The 22,702-nt window shown below is 35.5% G+C and overlaps 1 protein-coding gene across 4 annotated transcripts in view; it reads right to left on the bottom strand.

Moving 5' to 3' along the window:
• LOC150092284 (tyrosine-protein phosphatase Lar-like) overlaps positions 1-22,702 on the bottom strand; it is a 1,042,795-nt gene that overhangs the window by 270,085 nt on the left and 750,008 nt on the right. For all 4 annotated transcript variants that reach the window (XM_090415047.1, XM_090415048.1, XM_090415049.1 and 1 more), the window contains exon 18: positions 6,183-6,390. In XM_090415047.1, coding sequence (XP_090271173.1) covers positions 6,183-6,390 — 208 coding nt within the window. The remainder of the gene's footprint in view (positions 1-6,182; positions 6,391-22,702) is intronic.

The following is a 22,702-nucleotide window of genomic DNA, read 5'->3' as shown; positions in this document are numbered from 1 at the left end:
GAGACGATACTAATGATGAATGAGCGGGAGGTATATGACGAAATGCGTAAACATGATGTCAATAATGCTGTGGAACTTAATGGCATATCATCAAATGTCATGGGGAAATGTTCCAGGGAGTTAACAACAACTTTGACACGTCTTAGATTTTCCCAAGTTTGAAAAGTGTGCAAAGAGGACAAAATTGTTCTACTTCATAAAGGGGGATGATAAGACTAAGGCTTCGAATTATAGACCAATCTGTTGTCTAGAGTTGTGGTAGAAGTGTTAGAGAGACTAATGAGGACCCAGGCTCAGAATTGGGTTGACAACAACAACAATCTCTTTAATGGAGTATAGGTTTGCTAAAGGGAGATTATCATTTAGCAATCTACTTACTGTAACAAGGTAATATGTGCATTGGATAAAGATGATGCATACAGAGTGGTATGTTTGAAATTTGCTATATAATTTTGCTAAAGCCTGTAAAAATTGCCACATGAAACGCTGATAATTAAACTGAAACAGATAGGGGTGGATTGTAGATTAGTGCACTGAATTGGAAATTGGCTTTCTGATAGATATCAGCAGGTTGTGTATGGGGAGCAATATTTCAGAGGAGGAAAGTTACCACTAGTGTGCTGCAAGGGTCTATTTTGGAGCCATTGATTGTGGTGGGTAATGTTCCTAAGAAGTGGAAGGAAGGCAAAAATAGTACCACTGCACTATCATGGTTCTCTAGTTTTCCCTTTCAGTCCTTTCCGACTGTAGGTGACTTTGTAGGCATTGCCCACAAATATTTTCCTCGTTAGATTTTTACAGGGTAGTTCACCAATGCTCCCCCCCCCCCCAATTTTATCCGGGCTCAGGACCGGCGTTGGGACGTATTCGTGACTGTAATCCATGTGTGTTCGTGGGGTCGGTGTGCCTGTTCTAGGGGACGAAAAACCCGAGTTTCCATGTGAAAAAAAAAAAATCTACCTCCATATGAGACTGGCTAACTCACCTTTAGTCAAAAGAGACCAGATAAAGGTTCCTCACATCACTGACGGGAATCAAACCCAGGTCTTTCCAACCAAAGGGCTTCATCTATACTGACTGAGCCATGGAGGCTATCATGGTTTTAGGACAGAAATTTCCAATTAAAGACCAGTCTGTATAATTACAGAGGTAGTCAAGGTATAGGAGAGATTAGTTAGGAATAGATTACAAGATTGAGTTGATGGACATGGTATTCTTTATGATGGTCAGAATGAATCTGTAAAGGATAGGCCTGAATGAATGAATCTGTAAAGCCATTTTCACAATTTACTTGCATTTTATGATAAGGTAATGAGTGTCAGATAAGGGAGAATCATATACAGAATATTCTTGGACTTTACAAAAGCATTCGGTAGATTAGCACATGATAAACTGATGTACAAGCTTCAGAGGTTGGGAATGGCTAGTATATTATTAGAACTTAGCAAATCAGGCCAAGAAAAACCCTCATGAGTTTTTTTATATGTGAAAAGTAGAAGGAAGATCATGGTAAGATGCAGTTAATGGATGAAAATGGTAGATCGATGAATACTGCAGAGGCCATAGTTGAGGAATTCAGTGGGCAGTTCATCAGGGTGCTTCTGATTTCACTCAGTGTGAAATCAGAAGCTCAAGTGAAGAAATAAAATGAGAGAAGATTTAATGGTGAACGAGCAACAGATATAGGAGGAGTTAAGTAAGCTAGATGTCAAAAAGGCAATAGGACTTGATGTCATATCACCATGTCTTATGGAAGTGCTCCAAGGAAGTAGCATCAGCCTTGGCCTACCTGTTCAAACAAGAGTCTTGCAACAGCACTAGTCCACAGGAGTGAAAGGAAGGAGAAATTATTCCACTTCACGAAAGTGATGATAAGGCTAAGGCAACAAATTATAGGCCAATCTGTATATCTGTATGAGTTGTAGTTAAGATATTGGAGATGGTGAGATACAGATTAAAAAATGGGTTGATAACAGTGGCATTCTTTGTGCTTTTCAGCATGGAGTTAAAGGAAGGTCATGTGTTTCACACACACTTGCTTAAGTACTATAATGAGATGACGAATGTATTGGACAAGGGAGGTACATATATAGATGGTACACACTTAGATTTTGCAAAGTCTTCTGATAGATTGCCATACCACAGGTTGATAACTGAACTGAAGCAGATGGGATTGGATGATAGACTAGTGAGTCGGATAGGTGAATGGCTATCGGCTAGGTATCAGCAGGTTGTGTGGAGCACTATCTGGAAAGAAGGAAGCCACTAGTGGTGTGCCACTGGGGTCTGTTTATGGAATATTGTTATTTAATTTGTATATGTATATTAATGATATTGTGATCGGTTTAACTGTTGGTATACAACTGTTATCAGATGATGTAAGGCCACAACATCTACTATAACATCAAGCAGATGTGGCCTTACAGGAGGACTTGAATAGATTGTATGAGTGGGCAACAGTATGGAACTAGCAATCCAATGTCTCAAAAGTGTAAGATTCTGAAATTTGGTAGGCAACAATGGGATGCAAATTATACACTTTGTTCTGAAGGTAGTTGAGGAGATAAGAGACCTTGGAGTGGTGGTTGTGGACAAGGATCTGAAGTTCAGAGCTCACATTGCACAAGTTGTGAAAACATCACATCAGATTGTGGCAATAATGTGGAGGACCTTAACTTGTAAAAATACAGAAGTTCTGGTTCCATTGTTTTAAAACCTTGATCAGGCCTCATATGGATTATTGTGAACAGAATTTTCCCCTAGTTTACACAGTGATGAAGATATATTGGAGAGATTTAGAGAAGACCAACTAATGTCATAACTGGTTTTTGGGATATGGGACATGAGAACAGATTGAGGGCATGCAGTTTGCAAAGCCTTGTGAAGAGAAAGAAGACAGGGAATATGACTGAGACGTTTAATTAGTATAGAGTTATTACTAGGTTAATGTGGAAGAAATTTTTCATAGAATGGGAAAAAGGTGCAGAATAAGAGGACATATCTGGAAGCTGCATAAGGATGGTGTGAGCAGGGGCATAAATAGTAAGTTCTTTGAACGGAGAGTGGTCGATGAGTAGATTGCATTGCCTGACATTGAATACAGACATTAAATGACATTAAAGCCCATAAAACTGTGCTTTAATGTCATTCAATGTATCTACATTTCCACAATTCTATTGCATTCTATGGGAGGCAAACACCGTTACACAGTGTTTTTTCTCCCGTGATGAGTCTTTTGACTACATGGAGGTTTGGTGTTAATAATAATAATAATATTGGTTAGATGGATTGGAGATTGGCTCTCCGAATGATACCAACAAGTTGTACATGATGAAGCAGTATCTTAAAAAAGGAGAGTAAACAGAGGCATTCCCACCAGAGTTCTGCTCTTGGGCTCCCTGCTGTTTAACTTGTTTGTAAATTATATATCATGTAGACTGACAAGAGATCTTCAGTTGTTTGCTGAAGATGCAAAGTTGGTGAGAATTATAAGGAGCACTGCTGATGTTAATTCCTTTTAGGAAGATTTGAATAGACCTTTCGCATGGACAAATAAGTGGGTTCATAGTTTTAATATTAATAAGTGTAAGGGGTTGTATTTTGGAGTGCGGAAATATAAGACTGTGCGATGCTGTACTGAGGAAATGCATGAGATTCGAGATTTGGGAGTGATGGCTGACTGACATACTGAGGACATACTGCAAGTGTTGCAAAGACTGTACATTGTAGTGCTGCTATGATAAGATACTCTAACATGTAGGGATAAGGAGGTGGTTGTGACCACATTGGATTACTATGCTTACATTTGATCACCTGGTTCTCAATTTGATGTGGAAACATTGGAGAGAGTCCAGAAATGAGTGACTAAGAAGACAACATTAGGACTCTAGAATGCTCTCCCTCTATCCACACACACATATCATCATCAGCAGCAGCAGCCATTGCAAATCCACTGCTGGATGAAGCCTTTCCAAGACTGTTCCAAACTGTCTGTCCATGACTCTCCTTTCCCATGTTACTCCTGCAAATCTGATGATTGATATCATCAGATTTGCAGATCATCAATCCACCATGATTTAGGTTAGTGTCATGGTCGTTTTTCCTCTCATGGAATCCAATCCAGTACTTCTTTTGTCCATCGTTGATCTTATCCTTGAGCAATATGCCCAGCCCATCACCACTTCAGATGTTTCACTCTTCCTATGATGTCAGAGACTTTGTTTTGATTTCTTATCCACATATTCCTTTTGTAATCCAGTCATGTAATACCAAGCATACTTCTTTCATACTGAATTGTGTTGTTCTCCATATATAAATATAAAATTTGAAATCTTCCATATATATATATATATATATATATATATATATGGCCTTACTATGGGCAGACAGAGAAATCTATTTTACTACGTCTCGAAGAGCACCAGCGCGACATTGCTTATAAAAGAACCAGAGCAACTGCTCTGTCAAGCCATGTCCTGCTTTCAATAAACACGAACAACGAGAGTCACCAACATGAAATAAATTGGACATCAACTTCAAACCTACACATCTGCCATGATGAGGTAGAGCGCCGCATTGTCGAGTCAAAGGAAATCACCTTGGACCCTTTTCACATGAATAACAATCTTAGCTATAATTTGCCTGACTCTTTCAACTCTACTATTAGATACTGGAGATCGCGTGATTCCACACACGCACAGGTGTACAACAATAGAACTTTAACTCGGACTGTAGTTCAAGCTCATAATAACTGTAATTTACAGTCGAATATTATGGCTTTATAATTGTATAGCTTTAGAGTGTGTCAATGTTAATTTCAGTGTCTTTTAATATCTTTCTATGTTCTTATCGCCTGATGAAGTCATTCTTGACGAAACATGTTGCGTTTTTTCAAATAAATGTCATTGTGTTATAATTCTCAGGTTTTAAGTCAGTTAATTTAGAAAAATGAATATATCCCAACCCCGAGTTAATAGTACTAATCATATATATATGGAGGATTAAGTAGTAAGAGAAGCAGTTAGATATGTGTATTGGAGTAGAGTACCCTCCCGCAATGAGTTCTTGGAGGTGAGACATAATAATATTAAATGTTCCATTACAGCAGAAATGATTTAATAGCTGTTTGTGAAAATTCAATTTAGCAAGTTTAATTTTTAAATGGTTGATTATATTATTATTATTATCTTCACATCAGACCTGGAGCTACATAACTTATTGCAGAAGGTCGTCCGTTACACACACAACAGCTCATCATACCATGATATGAAATGCATTCATTGTTCTCCTGGTAATTTGAAACAGAATATTCTAATTTACATTTATTTAATTAAATAAAAATACTGTATTACACTTGCAAATTCCAGTAATAAATTATTTGAAAATAAGAGCCTGAAAAACTTTTCTTTTACTATTTTTATTTTCTGTGTCCCAATAGCTATGTTCATTCTGCACATTATTATGTTTTTCTTGATGGTACTTGATTTTGTTTTCTTCTTTCTGTTGTTCTGTTCTTTGTGCTGGGATTCCTCTTAGTGTTGACGGTACTGCTGGTATTTCTTTTGTTGGCTGTTGTCCTGTTTCTATAGTCCTTTCATTTGATGCATCTACAGTCAATATTTTTTTCTTAATCCACACATGAATATCATGAAGTGTTTGTTGTTTTCTTGCTTCTTTCTTTTATGCTGATGGTGGTGTTATGGGTAATATTTTTGTTGCATGCTTGCTGTGAATGTGTTTTTTTACTTTATTATATATATTTCTGTTGTTGTGTGGTTTTTAATCTTGCCACATTCTTTTTATAATTGGTCTGTGTGTTGAATGCATGCTATGTGGTATTTTTTATTTTATTTTTTTGAAAATCTGATTTTTTTCTTTTTCTGATTACAGTGTCTTGCTTTCTGAATGGTGGTGTGTTACATGAAAGACAGCACATCTGGTGACTTCAATCATGTGATATCTACACTTGGTCGTTTTTTTAATCCTTTGGTTACTAGATAGGCGTAAGCTCTCACAAAGCTGTACCATTTTCTTTATGTTATTTCATGTGATTTCCTTTGTTATGATTTCTGAGAATTATTTTGTTTCATGGGAAATAAGTGTGGAGTTAATATTTTTGAAAACAGGTTTGCTATAGTAATTGTCTACTGTACTAATATATTAAAGACTTTGTCTGCATATACCTGATAGCCAAGAATATCTAGGAAATAAGGTACTTGGTCCCACCATACTTCAACTGACTGATCTGATGTAGACATAGCTTGAACATTAGTTGGAGCTGGAGGAACATCTCCAGGAGTCTGAACATTAACTCTACTACTCCAGGGACCTGCACCCTTTGAAGTAAAGGCACGAATTCTGAATATATATTCTGTGTTTTCATCAAGAGAACTGAAAACAAATTAAAGTTGAATATTATACATTTGACATAAAACCTCTACCTTGTATTATTTTCATTCAAATGCCATTAAATAACATTAAATATTCATAACTAAAGATACATTAATATTCTTTCTTTTAAGTTACACAGTAGTTAGCATTCATTGTGAAAAATTTATAGATATAAAAACACATGTGTTGGAGTAATTACTTTACTTATATTATTCATAATTATTCATATATATATATATGAATAATTATATATATAATATAGTTATTACTTATATAATAACATTTCATAATTACTATAACATGTGTTTTTGTTTCCATAAATTCTTCACAATGAATATATTAATGTTATTTTTTATTTTTATTTTAAATTTTATTCATGTTAACAGTTTGCAATTAAATAACTGCTTGTAAGAAACTGCACTTTCACATTACACACATCTTTTCCAAACAATTATATATCTAAATGTCTGAGTTTTATTTTGGATATGTGCATGCACACACACAATACAAAAGAAAAAGCCACTCATTTTACACAAATTATGGACTCTACAACTGAGTTATAAATAATTATTTTAATTTCCCAACGTTTCAACCTCCATATTAAGGTCATCATCTGGAGTATATACATATATATATACAAAGACAAGCTAAATTACATTTCACATAGTATGCTGAAGAGACAATAATTTGATCAAAGACTACTCTACTGGCCTGACCTCTAGCGAAAATAAAATAAAAAAATGAAATAAAATAAATTAACTACATCAAAGCTATATTCTATTTAAGACAACATCAGAGAAACATTCTTTCACATAGATAGTTTTGTTACAGTAAAAAGGATGTCCTAATTTAACATGACAGTTGTTATATTAGATTTAGATCCTGGATTACCTATGGTCCTATTTATAATTAACTTTTAGGGAGAAAGATTAAGTGGGTAAATATGTGCCTTCCATGTGCTTGGGATTTTTAGACCGTCATTATTGTTAAGATTAGGGTGGTTGATAAGAATCTCACAGGCCTACTTAAATTTACATTCCCATGTTTTGGTGTGATGTAAACAACAGGTGCTTTTCCAGTCAATTCTATGTAAAGTGTTCAGGGCATGATCAGAGAGACCAGCTTGACCCTAGTTATTATATTTAATGTGTCATTTATGTTCCTTTTTTCTGATAGGAATTGTACATTCTGTTTCCCTAATATAGGGCAAATTACAGGTGCAATGAATATGGTATACTCCAGGATGGGCCAATGGAGAGAGAGGTGGCTTGGATGAGTTGAGCAAGTTCTTTAATTTTGCAGGGGGTTTAAAGGTGATTTTAAGGTTGTATTTTTGTAGTATTCTGTTTATATTGTCTGATATCCCTTTAATGTATGGAATGGTTACAGTTTTATTATAGTATTGTTTATTTTTGTTTTTTAAGTGAAGTCTTGTGCAGAATTTTGTTCATAGTATTTTGGCTGTAACTATTTTTTAGGAAGGTATTGTTGATAACTATTAATTCAACTTTAAGTGCTTGTTCATTGGAGCAAATCTTCACAGCCCTGTTTTTTAGTTTATTAATAACCTCTAGTTTTTGTGTTGGGTGGTGGTAGGAATTTTTGTATATATATTGGCCAGTATGTGTCAGTTTCCCATAAACAGTGAAGGAAAGATACACTTGTCACACATCTGCCAGAAGGAAGATGTGTGACAAGTGTATCTAGAAACAGAAGTGTGTTCTGCATTTACAATTTCAATTGTATGCGTTTGTTTTGTTCGTTTAGGTGGCTGAGGAAAATGTCTAATGTCTGGTGGCCATGGGGTCGGATAGCGAAAACATCATCACTGTATCTAAGCCAGATTTGGGGTTTTAAAGGAGAGCAATCTAGAGCATGTTGTTCAAAATGTTCCATGTAAAAATTAACAATAGGGGAGGATAATGGTGAGCGCATGGCTGTGCCTTCTTTTTGTAGGTAGAAAGTGTTTTGCCACATAAAATAGCCAGAACATAGTACATGGAATTTGTCCTGTTATAGAAGGATTGTGTCATTGAGTGGGACATTTGTGAAGAGGGCAGAGACATCAAAACTGATTAATAAATAATTTTTTCCAGTGTGATGTCTTTGATTTTGCTTACAAAGTGTTGTGTGTTTTTAATATAGGAGGGGGAATGATGTACCAACTCCTTGAGTGTTGATGCTAGTTTCTTGGCTAGGTGATAATTGGGGCTTAGACAGCTTAGAAGGTATAGACTACCTTTGACTATCGGCCAGAGTGGTGTGTTTTGTTTGTGAATCTTTGGTAGACCGTAAATTCTCAGGGAATTAGCGTAGTATGGAATTAATTTTTTAACAGTATCTTAGGGCCATGTGGTGACTAATTTAAGTAGCTTCTCTGTTTTTCTTTTTTATTCGATTGGTAATTTCATAGTTAACAAGTTGATAGGTGCTGCTGTCCGAGACTATTAGATTCATTTTTTTCCACATAAGTAGTACAATTTAGAATAACTGTGGCACTGCCTTTATTGGCTCTAGTAATTGCAATGTCCGGATTTAATTTCAATGATTTCGGCGTTGTCAATTCCAATTTTGTTAGGTTCTGGGTCACTGAAGCTGGAGAGGTATTTTCTAGAAGCATTACTACGTTCTCTAATTCATTCATTGACAACAACTTTATTTTTTTTTAATGATTAAGAATTAAGCATATAGTACATGTATTTTCCTCACACTTTTTTAAGGAAACATATAGAGATTATTTTAAACTGAAAAACATAATTAAAACAATAACATACATTAATAATTTTTTACAGAGTCAGGAGAGAAACCTAATACAGAGAGTCAGAGAAACTAGATCATCATGGGAGGAATCGTGAAAATGTGTAGAAAATTAAGTATAGTCTCTGGGAAAAATTCCCATGTTACTCCTCTTAAACACTATTATTATAATTACGGCTATTATAGCCTGTTTTTGTTTAGGAGTGTCCCTTATTTAAATACATTGGCTATCAATACTCAAGAGGGGTATATATATTTAGGGCATTATTGGTTAGTATAGAAGGCAATTACGGTAAAATAAAAGAGGTGGAAAAATTTTGGTACGTACCTTTTTTGATTCTACAATGTCTTCCACTTCCATGATCTTGCTGAAGGTTGTTTACAAACGTGGGGGGGAGCGTGGGGGTGTGTTTTGACATGGGAAAATAAGTTTGAATAACCCGGGTTAATATTAATAACATATATATATAAATGTATACATATATTATTTTGAATTAAGGTGCATTTTTGTGTGTGTGTGTGGGGGAAGGGTATACTTAGGTGGCAACTGGAGCAGGGTTAACGTGGTGTGGAACCGTTTCGGTCATGTGACCGTCCTCGAAACTTTGACCATCCTCCACTCATTTCCGACAAATTTCCGAGGATGGTCACATGACTGAAATGGTTCCACACCCCATTAACCCTTCATAAGTATACCCCTCCTCCCCTTCCCCCCCCCCCCCCGACAAAAATGCACCTTAATTCAAAATAATATATGTATCCATTTATATATATATATTATTAATATTAACCCGGGTTATCCACACTTATTTTCCCGCGTCAAAACACACCCCCACGCTCCCTCCTTCTTCTCTCCCCCCGTTTGTAAACAACCTTCAGCAAGATCATGGAAGTGGAAGACATTGTAGAATCAAAAAAGGTATGTACCAAAATTTTTCCACCTCTTTTATTCTACCTTAATTGCCTTCTATACTGACCAATAATGCCCTAAATATATATACCCCTCTTGAGTATTGATAGCCAATGTATTTAAATAAGGGACACTCCTAAACAAAAACAGGCTATAATAGCCGTAATTATAATAATGTGTAGAAAAGTTCAGTTATGGTATGCAGATACAATAATGATATGCATAGCACTGAGCATGGCTAAATGCTCAATGTTATTCATATCATAACATTGAGCATGGCTATGTATCTGGTGAAGGGGTGAAAATGCATTCTTTGGGTTTGGACCATCTGAGTGTATCTGTGGGAGAGAAAGTTGTTCAACAGAACCGTAGATTAAATGGCTAAGTATATGAAATAGCCAGGTGGTAATTTGTTATGTCTATACATAAATACCAGGAGTATCAGAACAAAAGGGTTGAGTTTGTTGCTTTATTGAATACATTATGGCCTAAGACTGTTGGCATTAGTGAAACCTAGCTATCAGACTCAGATGTTGTAACTAGGATTGTTATTTTACCAATGACAGACAGAAGAGGAGGGGTGTATTACTAATGATATCAGATGACTTGAGTCCAGTTAGGGTAGAAATGCACAAAGCAATAATGGTAATAATGTCCCATGTAGCAGTGAGTTTGAGCCTATTTGGTGTGAAGTGGAGGCTAACAGGATGAAATATATCGTGGGGTGTTACTACAGATCTGGTGGTTCAACTGCTTGGGACAATAAAATGTATTGCCAAATTACTCTGATGGATAATAAAAGAGGAATCATTACGGGTGACTTAAATGAACCAAATATTGATTTGGTAGAAGATAAATCTCATGATAAAACAAAGGAGAATTTATTGAGTCGTTGCAAGACCAAACTTTCTAAAGCAACATGCAAAAGAAGAAGCTCGAGGTCAAAGAGTGTCGCATTTGATCACAGCATCAAAAGGGGTCTCATTTAAGTATATGACTATTTTACCATCAGTTAGTGACTAGTAATCATGCCATACTTTCCTGGGAAGTAGCTAATTATATAATGTTCCAATTAGGACAGGTCACACACTGAGCTGGTAATAATTTCCAGCTTTGTAGCTCAGTGTGTGACCTGTCCTAATTCTATCTTTAGTCACAGTATCAGCTACTGAATAAGTAAGATATCAGCAATGATTGGGAATCTTTGAAAAAGTGCTTAAATAAGGTAGTATCTGAAGGTATCCCTAGACTTCAAAATACAAATGGGGTAGGAGTGAAATAGATGCAAAATCTTAGTAAGCAAGAGATATGTAAGGAGAAGATTATGTGGGAGGAATATCATGAGAATAAGTGAGAGCAATTATGAAATATAAAGTGCAGGCCAAAAAACTTATGCGTATCGTTCAGAAAACTAAATCAGAATATGAAAAGAAATTGTCTGATGAAATTTTTCATTGAATGGAAGGTGGGGAGAGAAACACAGGGGTATCCATGGAAGTTAAGTTTGTCTGCAGTTAAGAAAAGGGGTAAGAGCTAGATTTTTCTGTCACAGAATAGTAAGTGAGTGAGTGGAACAATTTGCTTCTTGAAGTGGTGAGTGCATCTAGTGTAAATGAGATTAAAAGAAGATATGATAGCTGGTTTGGCGATAGCCTTCATCGATGAGTCTTTGATTCCCTGAAGGTTTCAGATAATAATAATAATGATAGTTAAAAAACAGTTTAATTTCAAGAATAGTGTGAAATTAATAATTAGAATATTGAAAGAAATGTGAGTCAGAAATATGAGGGTGGTCTGAAAGGTTCTTGACCTCAACCATACATGGCAAAACTATCGGCAAGATTTTTTTTTCCAAGTTGGTATACATCTGTCATAAGCATCCATGTGAAAATGCAAGTCATTCTATCAAGTAGTTTGTTTTATACAGCTGTCTAAAGCAAAAGTGTTGTCGGCATCCCTTGAAATGAATAAAACTGAGTATTGTGCAGTTATAAAATTCTTTGTAAAGAAGGTTTAACGCCAAAAGAAATTCATTCCAAGTTCATAAAATTTATGAGCACTCTTATCCTTCATTTTCGACAATTAAGAAATGGGCTGCCGAGTTTAAACGTGGCTGTACCAGCCTTGAAGATGATCCACGTGAAGTATGTCCAAAAAAGTGTAGCAACACCAGAAATCATTGATCAAGTGCACGATATGGTATTGGATGACTGGTGAGTCAAAGGGGTGAAATTGCTGAGACTATAGGCATTTCAAAAGAACATGTACGATATATTTTGCATAAAGAATTGCAAATAAAAGAGCTTTGTGCAAGATGGGTGCTGTGCTTGCTCACAGCAGATCAAAAACGCACTTGCATGAAAATCTCTGAACAGTGCTTCAAGCATTTTAACAAGAATAAAACTGATTTTGTGAGCCGATTTATTACTATGGATGAAACTTGGATTCACCATTACACACCTGAATCCAAACAGCAGTCAAAACAGTGGACAGAAGCCAGTTGTTCAGTGCCAAAGAAGACAAGGTCATAGCATCAGTGTTTTGGGATGCTAAAGGCATTTTGTTTATTAATTATCTTGAAAAGGGTAAAACAATAACCGGGGAATATTGTTTTTAACAATAACCGAGGCAGAGTTTTTAGTTTTGGGAAGAGACGAAAGTCAAAGGAGGCCAAATCTGGAGAATAGAGTGGATGTTCCAACAATTCATAGTGCAAATCTCTTAATTTTCCCATTGCCAAAACACCTTTGCTGGCAGGTGCAGAAGAAAAAAATCATCTTCCTTCAGGACAATGCACCTGCCAGCAAAGGTGTTTTGGCAATGGGAAAATTAAGGGATCTGCACTATGAATTGTTGGAACATCCACTCTATTCTCCAGATTTGGCCTCCTTTGACTTTCGTCTCTTCCCAAAACTAAAAACTCTTCCTCGCTGTCACGTTTGTCTTTGAATCAAGAGACGATTGCAGTTGTGGAGGGGTATTTTGCAGATCTTACTGAGAACCACTATAAGGACAGGATAATGGTGCTGGAGCATCATTGGAATAAATGTATTAGTCTTAACCCCCCCTCCCCCAACTGGCCAGGACATATATATACATCCAGATAAATCTGGATATGATTCTGTAACACCTATTGAATAACATGGATAAGAAGTACAAGTTGGTCTCACTATTTCATCCACCTCGGCCAGCAGAGAGGTTAAGGGAGATTATGTTGAAAAAATAAAAATAATTTTGAAATTATAAATTTGTTTTTTCATTGTTAGGCCAAGAACTTTTCAGACCACCCTCGTATATCTGGAATAAGAATAATTTGATTAATCTGTTTGACATGCAGTAATTTCAAATATATCCATGAATATTTTTGAAATATAATTTTTATGTATCAGTTCTCAAATATTTATAAAATGTGTAATATAATTTGACTAATTATAACAATTTTTTTTTATTAAAAAAAAAAAAAAAAATTGAGGGCTGTTTGATAAGTCCATGCAAAGTTGAAGAGATGGCACCACCAGTATGTATCGAGATTATTTTTAGGTGCTGGCAACTGTTGGAGGATCACACACTAAGTTTCAGTCAGATAGATCTATTACTCCGTGTTTGGCATTCATTTGAATCAATCAAGTAATGTGATTTGTGAAAAATGGAAGAGAAACAATTTTAGTTAAACATTACTTTTTGAAAGGCAAAACATGCTCAGGATACCAAAGTTAAGCTTGATAACCATAATCGTGAGTCTGCGCCTTTGATTAGAACTGTTTATAAATGGTTTAGTAACTTTTGAAGTGGCCAAAAGGACACAAGCGACGCTGAATGTTCTGGATGCCCTGTTGAGGTCACTATTCCAGAAATTATTAAAAAAATCCATGATATGGTGATGAATGATAGAAGAGCAAAGGTGTGTGAAATTGCTAAGGCTGTGGGCATCTCAAATGACCACGTACATAATATTTTACATGAACATTTACATATAACAAAACTATCCACAAGATGAGTTTTAAAAGAGGTAAACCGTGAGTAGACATATCGGTACACAATAAATAACGGAAAAAACTCACGTAGAAAGATTATTTATTAGTATAATTTTCGCCTGTGTGTCACAGGCATCTTCAGTACATTAAGCTCAAAATTAAACACTAACTGACAATAAATAATCTTTCTATGTGAGTTTTTTCCGTTATTTATTGTGTACCGATATCCACAAGATGGGTGCCATGTTTGCTCACACTGGATCAAAAGCGTCAACGTGTGAACTGTTGCAAGGACAGCTTGAAGCTGTTTCAACAGAATCCAGAGGAATTTTTGCATCGTTTTGTAACAGTGGATGAAACATGGATTCATTACTACTAGCTAGAGACCAAGGAACAGTCAAAACAATGGATTGCAAGCAAGGAATCTGCACCAAAGAAAGAGAAAACCATTCCTTCAGCAGGAAAGGTTATGGCCACCATCATGCTTGTGGCACAATCTTCATAGACTTCTTGGAAAATGGCAAAAGAATTACTGGAGTGTATTATGCGACTTTGCTGGATCATTTAAATAATGAAATAAAGGAAAAACGACCCCACTTGGCGAAAAAGAAGATTCTTTTTCACCACGACAATGCACTTGCTCACTCTTCTGCAATCGTGACTGCAAAATTGTTAGATTTACACTACAAAGTCCTTTCGCATCCCCCATACTCTCCAGATTTGGCTCCCTCGGACTACTATCTGTTTCCAAACATGAAGAAATGGTTGTGTTGGATTCTGAATATATAGAGATTAGAGTAATTATTATTTGCTTCAGAATCCAACATGATCTTCCATCACAAAGGCTAGACTTGTAAACATTATTTAATGTAAATAACTTATTTTATAATTTGATATTCATATAACTACCTTTAACTTTATTTAATTATTTAATCAAGATATATGTATTAATAATGAAAAGACTGTATTAAATATTATTAAGCTACTTTATTATTATGTTAATATTATAAGAACTTGTATTTGATATTTTAACTGCGCATTAATTGAAATATAAATATTCTCTATTAATTCTTATTTGTAGAAGTTTAGCGTTATGCAATACCTTGATTTTATTATATTTTGTTTGGTTGTCATGGAAACGTATGTAAGTGAACGAGCACGTTTTTGGAACAGAACGTGGGGAGAAAGTTGAAAGTTTACTAAAAAGGAATTAGTTAAAGAGATCACGAGAAGAATTTAGGCGGGAAAAACGGATATAAAAAGCGAGGAACGCTGGAAAAGGGAGAGCATCAGAGATTTATAGGAGAGAGAGATTGGCATTAGTTTGGAATCGGAGCATTCGGGAATCACAGTGCGATAATAGTGAGTCGGCAAGTCACTCAAGCAGTTAAATAAAGTCTACTAGTCGAGAGGCGGTTAGCTAATAAGCTGTAGAATAACAATTATAGCTATGGAAAACAGCTGAGTGACTACTAAATAGACTAGCAATACTTGAGTTGAGATTTAATTTCAGGGCCGACCTTTCAAGGACACGCGGAAACTTGAAGCATAGCACGAAGTAACTAGAGAATAATTAGAGGCAACAAAGTTGAATTTAAAGATAGCGGTGTTAAGAATTATGGTACCTAAAGGATTAAATTGATGTCGAAGGAGTAGGCAACTGTGCATACTAAACTTCAAGATAAGGAATTATTGTGTGTTACCTTAGTACAAGAGTTGTTAGTAGAACACTGAATTAGTTAAGTGATGTCAAATGTAGTGCAAGCGGTTTGATCTATGCAAGAACATTTGATTGTGTGTATTGTGACTGTTAATTACTCCAGTTATTTCTAAGAAGATTTTTTTTTAATGAGTGCCGTTAATTGATTAAAGTGTATACAGTTACAAAAGGTGTTCGCACATAAGTATATGAAGAAGGAAAATTGTCGGTAAGAATATTCCAACCATTAATATTCCTATGCAGAGATATGAGTGTGTTTCTTCCTAGAATATCCCTATACTAATAGTAACTGTTGCGGAGGTTAGCTGAAGCGTAGATTTAAAAGTGTAAGCTTGTGAAAAAGTATTGCCACCAATAAATTGTATTTCAAACTAAAAAAACTATGAGATGTTAATGTGAATGATCACTAAAGAATTTTATGACATTAAGCTTTATTACGTGTTAAGTGAACTGTGTGAAGACTGTATTTCAGATAACTGACCAATGCCTGAGTTTGTATGACTGTATTATCAGAAGAGCTAAAGCATTTGTAATATCTTAATTAATGATTTTGAACTTATGTGTATAATTTGTGATTCTAAATTAAGTGTTTGTTTTTGTTTATCTAAAGTTGTATTTTGCCTGAATCTCTTTTACTGCACCATTCATAAAATATTCGAACCAAAGCGGGTAAATTAAGTAAGTCAAATATACTCGGCCAGTATATATTTTAAGGAGAAATAGTTGAAGGTTGATTTTTCTTCAATTCTTGAACTAATTCAGATATAGAGTGGCGCAGTCTTTAAATATAAATTTTCTCTATATTTGAATTAGAAATCAACTCACAACTTATCAATTAGTTAAGAACATAGTAATTGTAATCATGTCGGATCCAAAGTATAGATTAAGAACAAGTAGGATCCAACAGCTGGCAGGAAAGAGATTTTCATCAAACAATGAGGTGATTGCCAAAACAACTCCCTATTTTGAAGAGTAGGACAAATCATACTATATGGACGGAATCAAAAAACTCGAGCATCGCTGGACTAAGTGTATAGACCTCAAAGGAGATGTTGAAAAATAAAAAATGTTTGTCCTAAAAAAATTATCTTCTTCATTTTTGCACGGATTTATCGAACAACCCTCATATACAGGGTGTTCGGGATAAATTTGACATATTTATAATTAATTATATTTTTCCGTAAGTTACATGTATTAACACACACTACTCTTCATTTAAAAGTTTGGACCCTTCTTCATTCATATACAAGATGTCAGAAAGGATGGATAGCTGGAACCCACCTGAATCATGGAAGAGAATAACTTGTATCATGATGATTCGTGCCCGCCATCAAAATAAGGATATTACGACTGCTGCCCAATGCTCCCTGAATACAGTAAAAACAATCAGGCATGAACTAGAGACTTGCAATGGTGACTACGAGGATGTAGCAAGAAGAAAGATCCCTAGCAGACGATCTGATTGCGTTCGTACAGCAGAATTCCTCGCAAATCTGCAGGAACAGGTGTTGAAGAACCCTGGCATTGGAATTCGGGCTTTGTTCGTGGAGTTGCTAACTGTAGTCAAGCCCTGGATAACAAGGGTAGCCAATGGTAGGCCGTATGTATGGCAGCAGGATTCGGCCCCTTGCCACACCTCTGGGAAAAGTCAAAAATGGTTGTCTGAAAATTTCTACGACTTCACCAGTCCAAATGTTTGGCCTCCAAACTCCCCAGACCTTAACCCCATGGATTATTTTGTATGGGGCGCAGTTGAAAAAGACACCAATCGCACTTCCAGTAATACAAAAGCCCAGTTAATGGATAAAATTAAAACAGTTTTTGCAGCCCTTCCCAGGGAGACTGTAGCATCAGCTTGTTCGAGGTTCCGAAGCAGAATTGAAGCTGTGATCGATGCTAATGGTGGTTATTTTGAGTAAATCTTGTTGATAGTATTGTAATTAACTCTGCCTGTAATGTTTTTTTGTCAATTCATTAAATTTAATAGATACAAAGAAGATTTTCTTTTTCCTTACGAAACTGTCAAATTTATCCCGAACACCCTGTATATGCACTCGGCATACAAATATACACATCATATATATTCTATATTATTTTTGACCATCTAATGAATGCAAGAAATTAACATAAACTGGGTTGTATATTGGCCGAAGGATTTTAATAATTGATACTAAGTAAAAAACACCAACAAGTTTCGCCAACTTAGCTGCCTGGCTTCATCAGGGTGTATAAAAGAGATACAAAACAACTTAAACTGTTCGTGAAGGAATGTTGTTTTGTATCTCTTTTAAACACCCGGACGAAGCCAAACAGCTAAGTTGGCGAAACTTGGTGTTTTTTACTTAGTATCAATTATTAAAATCCTTCGACCAATATACAACCCAGTTTATGTTAATTTCTTGCATATATATATTCTATATACAAGTAGCTCAGACATGAATATATTTCACAAGCAAAACTTTGTTTTTGCTTACTTGGGAAAAGGATTAAAACCAAGTACAAAATTTCTTGGTATCTTTAACATATATTACACCCAAGGTAAAAAAGGTTCTACATCTTTCTCTCATCCAGAGATTTTTATTAAGAAGGTCTAGCACCTTTTGTCTACTTGTATATGGGATATATATGACTTCTGCATTACTTCAACCATGGTATCGCTCCTGTATCTGGCTCCCACTGAAGAAAATAAAGGTTGAAACCAGTTTGGGTAGTGGCCCTTCTCATTATGCATTGCATTATATATGCCTGAAAGGGGGGAGGGTGCTTTGCATTATGGGATACATACTAATGCAAGTAATATGAAGTCATCAGCCTCTATATACAAGTAGCTCAGACATGAATATATTTCATGAGCCAAACTTTGTTTTGCTTACTTGGGAAAAGGATTAAAATTTCTTGGAATCTTTAACATATATATATATATACATATGTGTGTGTGTGTGTGTGTGTGTGTGTGTGTGTGTGTGTGTGTGTGTGTGTGTGTGTGTGTGTGTGTGTGTGTACTATAATATACTGCAAATATACACATCATACAAGATATATAATATTCCTAACTTCTCAAAAGCTTCATCTATTGCAAATTTCTAAATATTAAATTTACTTTTTGTAATTCAAATAACATCTGAAATTATTTCATTGTTAGTTGGTGTTGCTAGTGTTGCCAGTGACATACAGATAGGTCTTTTTATTTTAGTATATATATATTCATGATATCAATAATCGTTATTGGTAGTATTTTCCTTACTTTAGACAGTAGTTCAGCTTGTGCCTGTGTGTTTGCAAATCTTCTTATGGAATATTGTTTAAACAGCATTTTATGTGGCAATGATACATATGAAAATATGGTGGTCAAGGATTTCTTTATTTAATGAGTTTAATATGAGGGGTGTTGTGTGGTTTGATGCAGTCAATATACTCATTAGCAAGAGCGAATAGTTTTTATGGTATGAAAGTGAGAGTAAAGAGAGAAGAGAGGGTATATCGGAAATGTCTCATGACAGAATGCAAGAAATGTTTTCATGAGGAAGTGGATAGAAGAATGAAGTGACTAATATTAAGGATGTAATGCAGGAAAGTGAAAGCGCCATAGAAAATGTAGTGAAAGTGACAGTGCACAAAATATGAATGAGAGCATGAAAGAGGTGACCGAAAGTAATGTGGATGATGAGGTGTCATTAAAGAGAGAGTAACAGAGCACTTATGCAGAGTCCTTCAGAGGAAAATATGTGGACTTGAGTGACTTCAGAAACAAATGACATGTGGACTACAGGAATGAATGATATGTGCCACAGCACAAGAGAGAGAGAGAATGGGGAAAATATGAGAGACCAAAGAAATTGGAATTAAAGAGAGGATATTGTATGGAGATTCTGTGACAAGAAGTATATTTTATGGGAGAATGTGATGAAAGCAAGTTTCCCAGGTGCAAAGATCAAAGATGTTAATGAAAATTTTATGCAGAGGGGAGAAGCAAAATAGTTCATTGTTTTGGTAGACACATATGATTTCAAAGATGAGAAATATGCTGTGAGAGAGGTAATGGATCTGCTAAAACAAACAAAAATGAAGAGTGAAATGAAAGATGTGTGAATGTATCCTTTCTGGGTATGACAGGACTAAATTGAGAAATGTCGTGAGTGTTAATGAGTCAATGAGAAGACTGTGAAAAAAGAATGGTGTGAAGTTCACAGATGTCTGCAGTGAATTTAATGGAAAAAAGAGCTTATATATACTTGATGGACTGCATTGGAATGATTTTGGATTAAATGTTTTGAGAGAGAGAGTTGTTCAGTGAGAGGTTGGAAGTGCAAAGAAAGATGCAGTCAAGTATGGGTTCGGCAACACAGGGACAAATGAGCGTAGGTGTGTAGAAACAATAATGCAATGCTAAATGTAGCCTGAGACATTTCAAATCTGAACTGTTGGTAATGACACTACACAAAGGCAAATGCAATCCCGAAGGGATGTTTAAATGCATGTACACATATGTAAAGTATAAAAAACAAAGCAGAGGAATTTTTGGCATTGGTTAGTTCAACTTAGATGAAAATTACTGGCATCAATGAGACACGGCTGACAGAAAATGATAAGGTTATTATCATTTTCAGGGAAGAGATTATAGTTCATTAGAGCTGAAGAATGTCAATAAAAAAAAAAAAATTGCTTATTGAAGTTCTTCATCTATAATCAGCTGTCAATTGGTGAGTTAGCCAATCTCATATGGAGGTGGGCAGATGATATTTTCCTACCAGAAACTCAGGTTTTTCATCCAGCAATCAGGGAAACTAGCCATGAAATGAAACATGAAATTTACATGCAAAGTACAAAGTACATACATTCTAGAAAGAATCAATAGACACCACAGTGTGAGGAGCAAACAGCCATGGCACCCACCTTAATATGATGTTGGACATCCTTTTGCTGTGATGACTGCAGCAATCCTATAGGGCATACTTTCCACAAGCATATGACGGCAATCAATAGAAATGTTGGACCATTCTTCCTGTAGGCATATAATGAGGTTCTGGACTGTTGTGGGGCAGATGTCCCTTGTCTGCAATTCCTTATGCCAAGTCACTGCTTCAAACTAATTTTTGTTTACTATAGTTAGGGCTTGACAAATATACACTCACCCACTTCGCCATGGTGAGTAGATTTTGCTAGCTAGCAAGTAGCTGCAGACTGAACAAAATAGAATAATTTTTATTTAATTAAAAAAACATAACTTTTCCAATTATTCCAAAGCTTCTCCTGCTTTGTCAACTCCAAGTAAGAATCATATGATCATCCTCTTTCCAACTAGAGTATCAGATGTAAGCTTACTTCTAGTTTGAGGTAAGCTTGCTGAGTGAATCTCATCAAATCTAACACTCTTCAACCATTAGCACTTTCAGTAACATACAGGATGAGGTAATTTCTCTCTTAACTCTATAAATTTCTTCCCTTTTCTTGTATGCTTTTACTTCTTCCAGTTTATGTCACCATTAAAATCACCCATAATGGCTACATGGCTTGTACCCTTTTAGCTAATCTGTCTACATGCTCACATATCTTTTCTTTCTCCATAGTTCCTGAAATATTGTAAGGCTACAAATTAAATGCTTTTCATTACAGATTAAATTTTATTATTAAAAAGCTTAACAGCAGTCATAAAGCTCAGCCCCTTTCTCTTAATCTGAAGGAATGTCATTTTTTTACAATGAAGACTGGTGTAACTTTCAAATCAATATTAATAAAGGATATATTATTATCATTATTATTAATTATGAACATTTTCATGGTGTCATAAGACTCAATACAGAAAACTCATCTTAAAAGTTATTCAAAGAGTCCATCATATCTTTCCTTAAACCCATTCACTGACAATGCACTCAAAACTACCTCCATTCCATTCACCAAGTAAAAAAATCCTTAGTCCACACATCCTGTTAACCACACCCATTCAACTTCCAGAGGTAACCTGTTGTTCTCTCACCTCCTGTCATATACTGAAAATTTCTTCTACATTTATCATATAAAATCCCTTAGTAACCACCCAATAAGAGTAGTTACTAAGGGGTTTTCTGCAAGACTCTCTCCATCAAAGAACCATTTCCTCATCTACAAGAATCCCAAGCTATCTAATATGAGCTAATCTATGATCTACTGTGCTCATATCTGATTGATTTGTTTAAGGTTTATTGGTGTAAGGACATCAAAGGTGATGGCATGCTAAACCAAAGGCTACCATATCTCACTGCTGAAGTTTCTTGAACTTTGTAAAGTCTTATAAAGAGGAATAACAAATTTCCTTATTCAATGCTTGTCGGTGTATTTCTCTTTCTATCAAAGTGATCATTTGTGCTATTTTGGTGGTGTTTGCAATATGTCACCTGAATTTCAACTCCTAGGCTCCCATCACTCTCCGAATCCTTAATCTCAACAATTTCTTCTGGTATAGCCAAATAGAACTGGTAACCATTCTGTTTTGCCAATAATACAAATCATATCCCCCTCAAATATCCCCAATATCATTAATGTAAGAAATTAAAAAGAGCAGTCTAGACATATGAGGTGCTATCAAAAACGGACTAGGCTAATAAAATCTTTACAACTTATCCAATTTAAATTTAGACTCAACCCTTTCAAAGTAGTCCCCTTCTGAGTTAATGCAGTGATCCCATCGCTTTTATCATGCTCCAAATGCTTCCTGGAAGTCTTTTTCTTGAACTGCATCAAGCACAGCTTGCTTGCGATTCATCTTGGATCTCCTTAATAATGTTGAACTACTGTCCCTTCAGCTTCAAATTTCATTCTTGGAAACAAAAAGAAGTCACAAGGGGATAAATCTGGCAAATAAGGAGGATGTGGTATGACCGCTATGCTGTTGGCAGCCCAAAACTCCTGCATTGTTAAGATGCTGTTGGAGGGAACATTGTCATGGTGGAGAAGTGAGTTGCAGCTTCGCTACAG

This window comes from Typopeltis vanoorti, chromosome 26, assembly GCF_054136105.1.
Source record: "Typopeltis vanoorti isolate ZY-2024b chromosome 26, IOZ_Tvanoo_1.0, whole genome shotgun sequence".
Classification (NCBI taxonomy): Eukaryota; Metazoa; Arthropoda; class Arachnida; order Uropygi; family Thelyphonidae; genus Typopeltis; species Typopeltis vanoorti.
The sequence above is the reverse complement of the archived record's forward strand: the minus strand, read 5'-3'. Positions and strand labels throughout refer to the sequence as shown.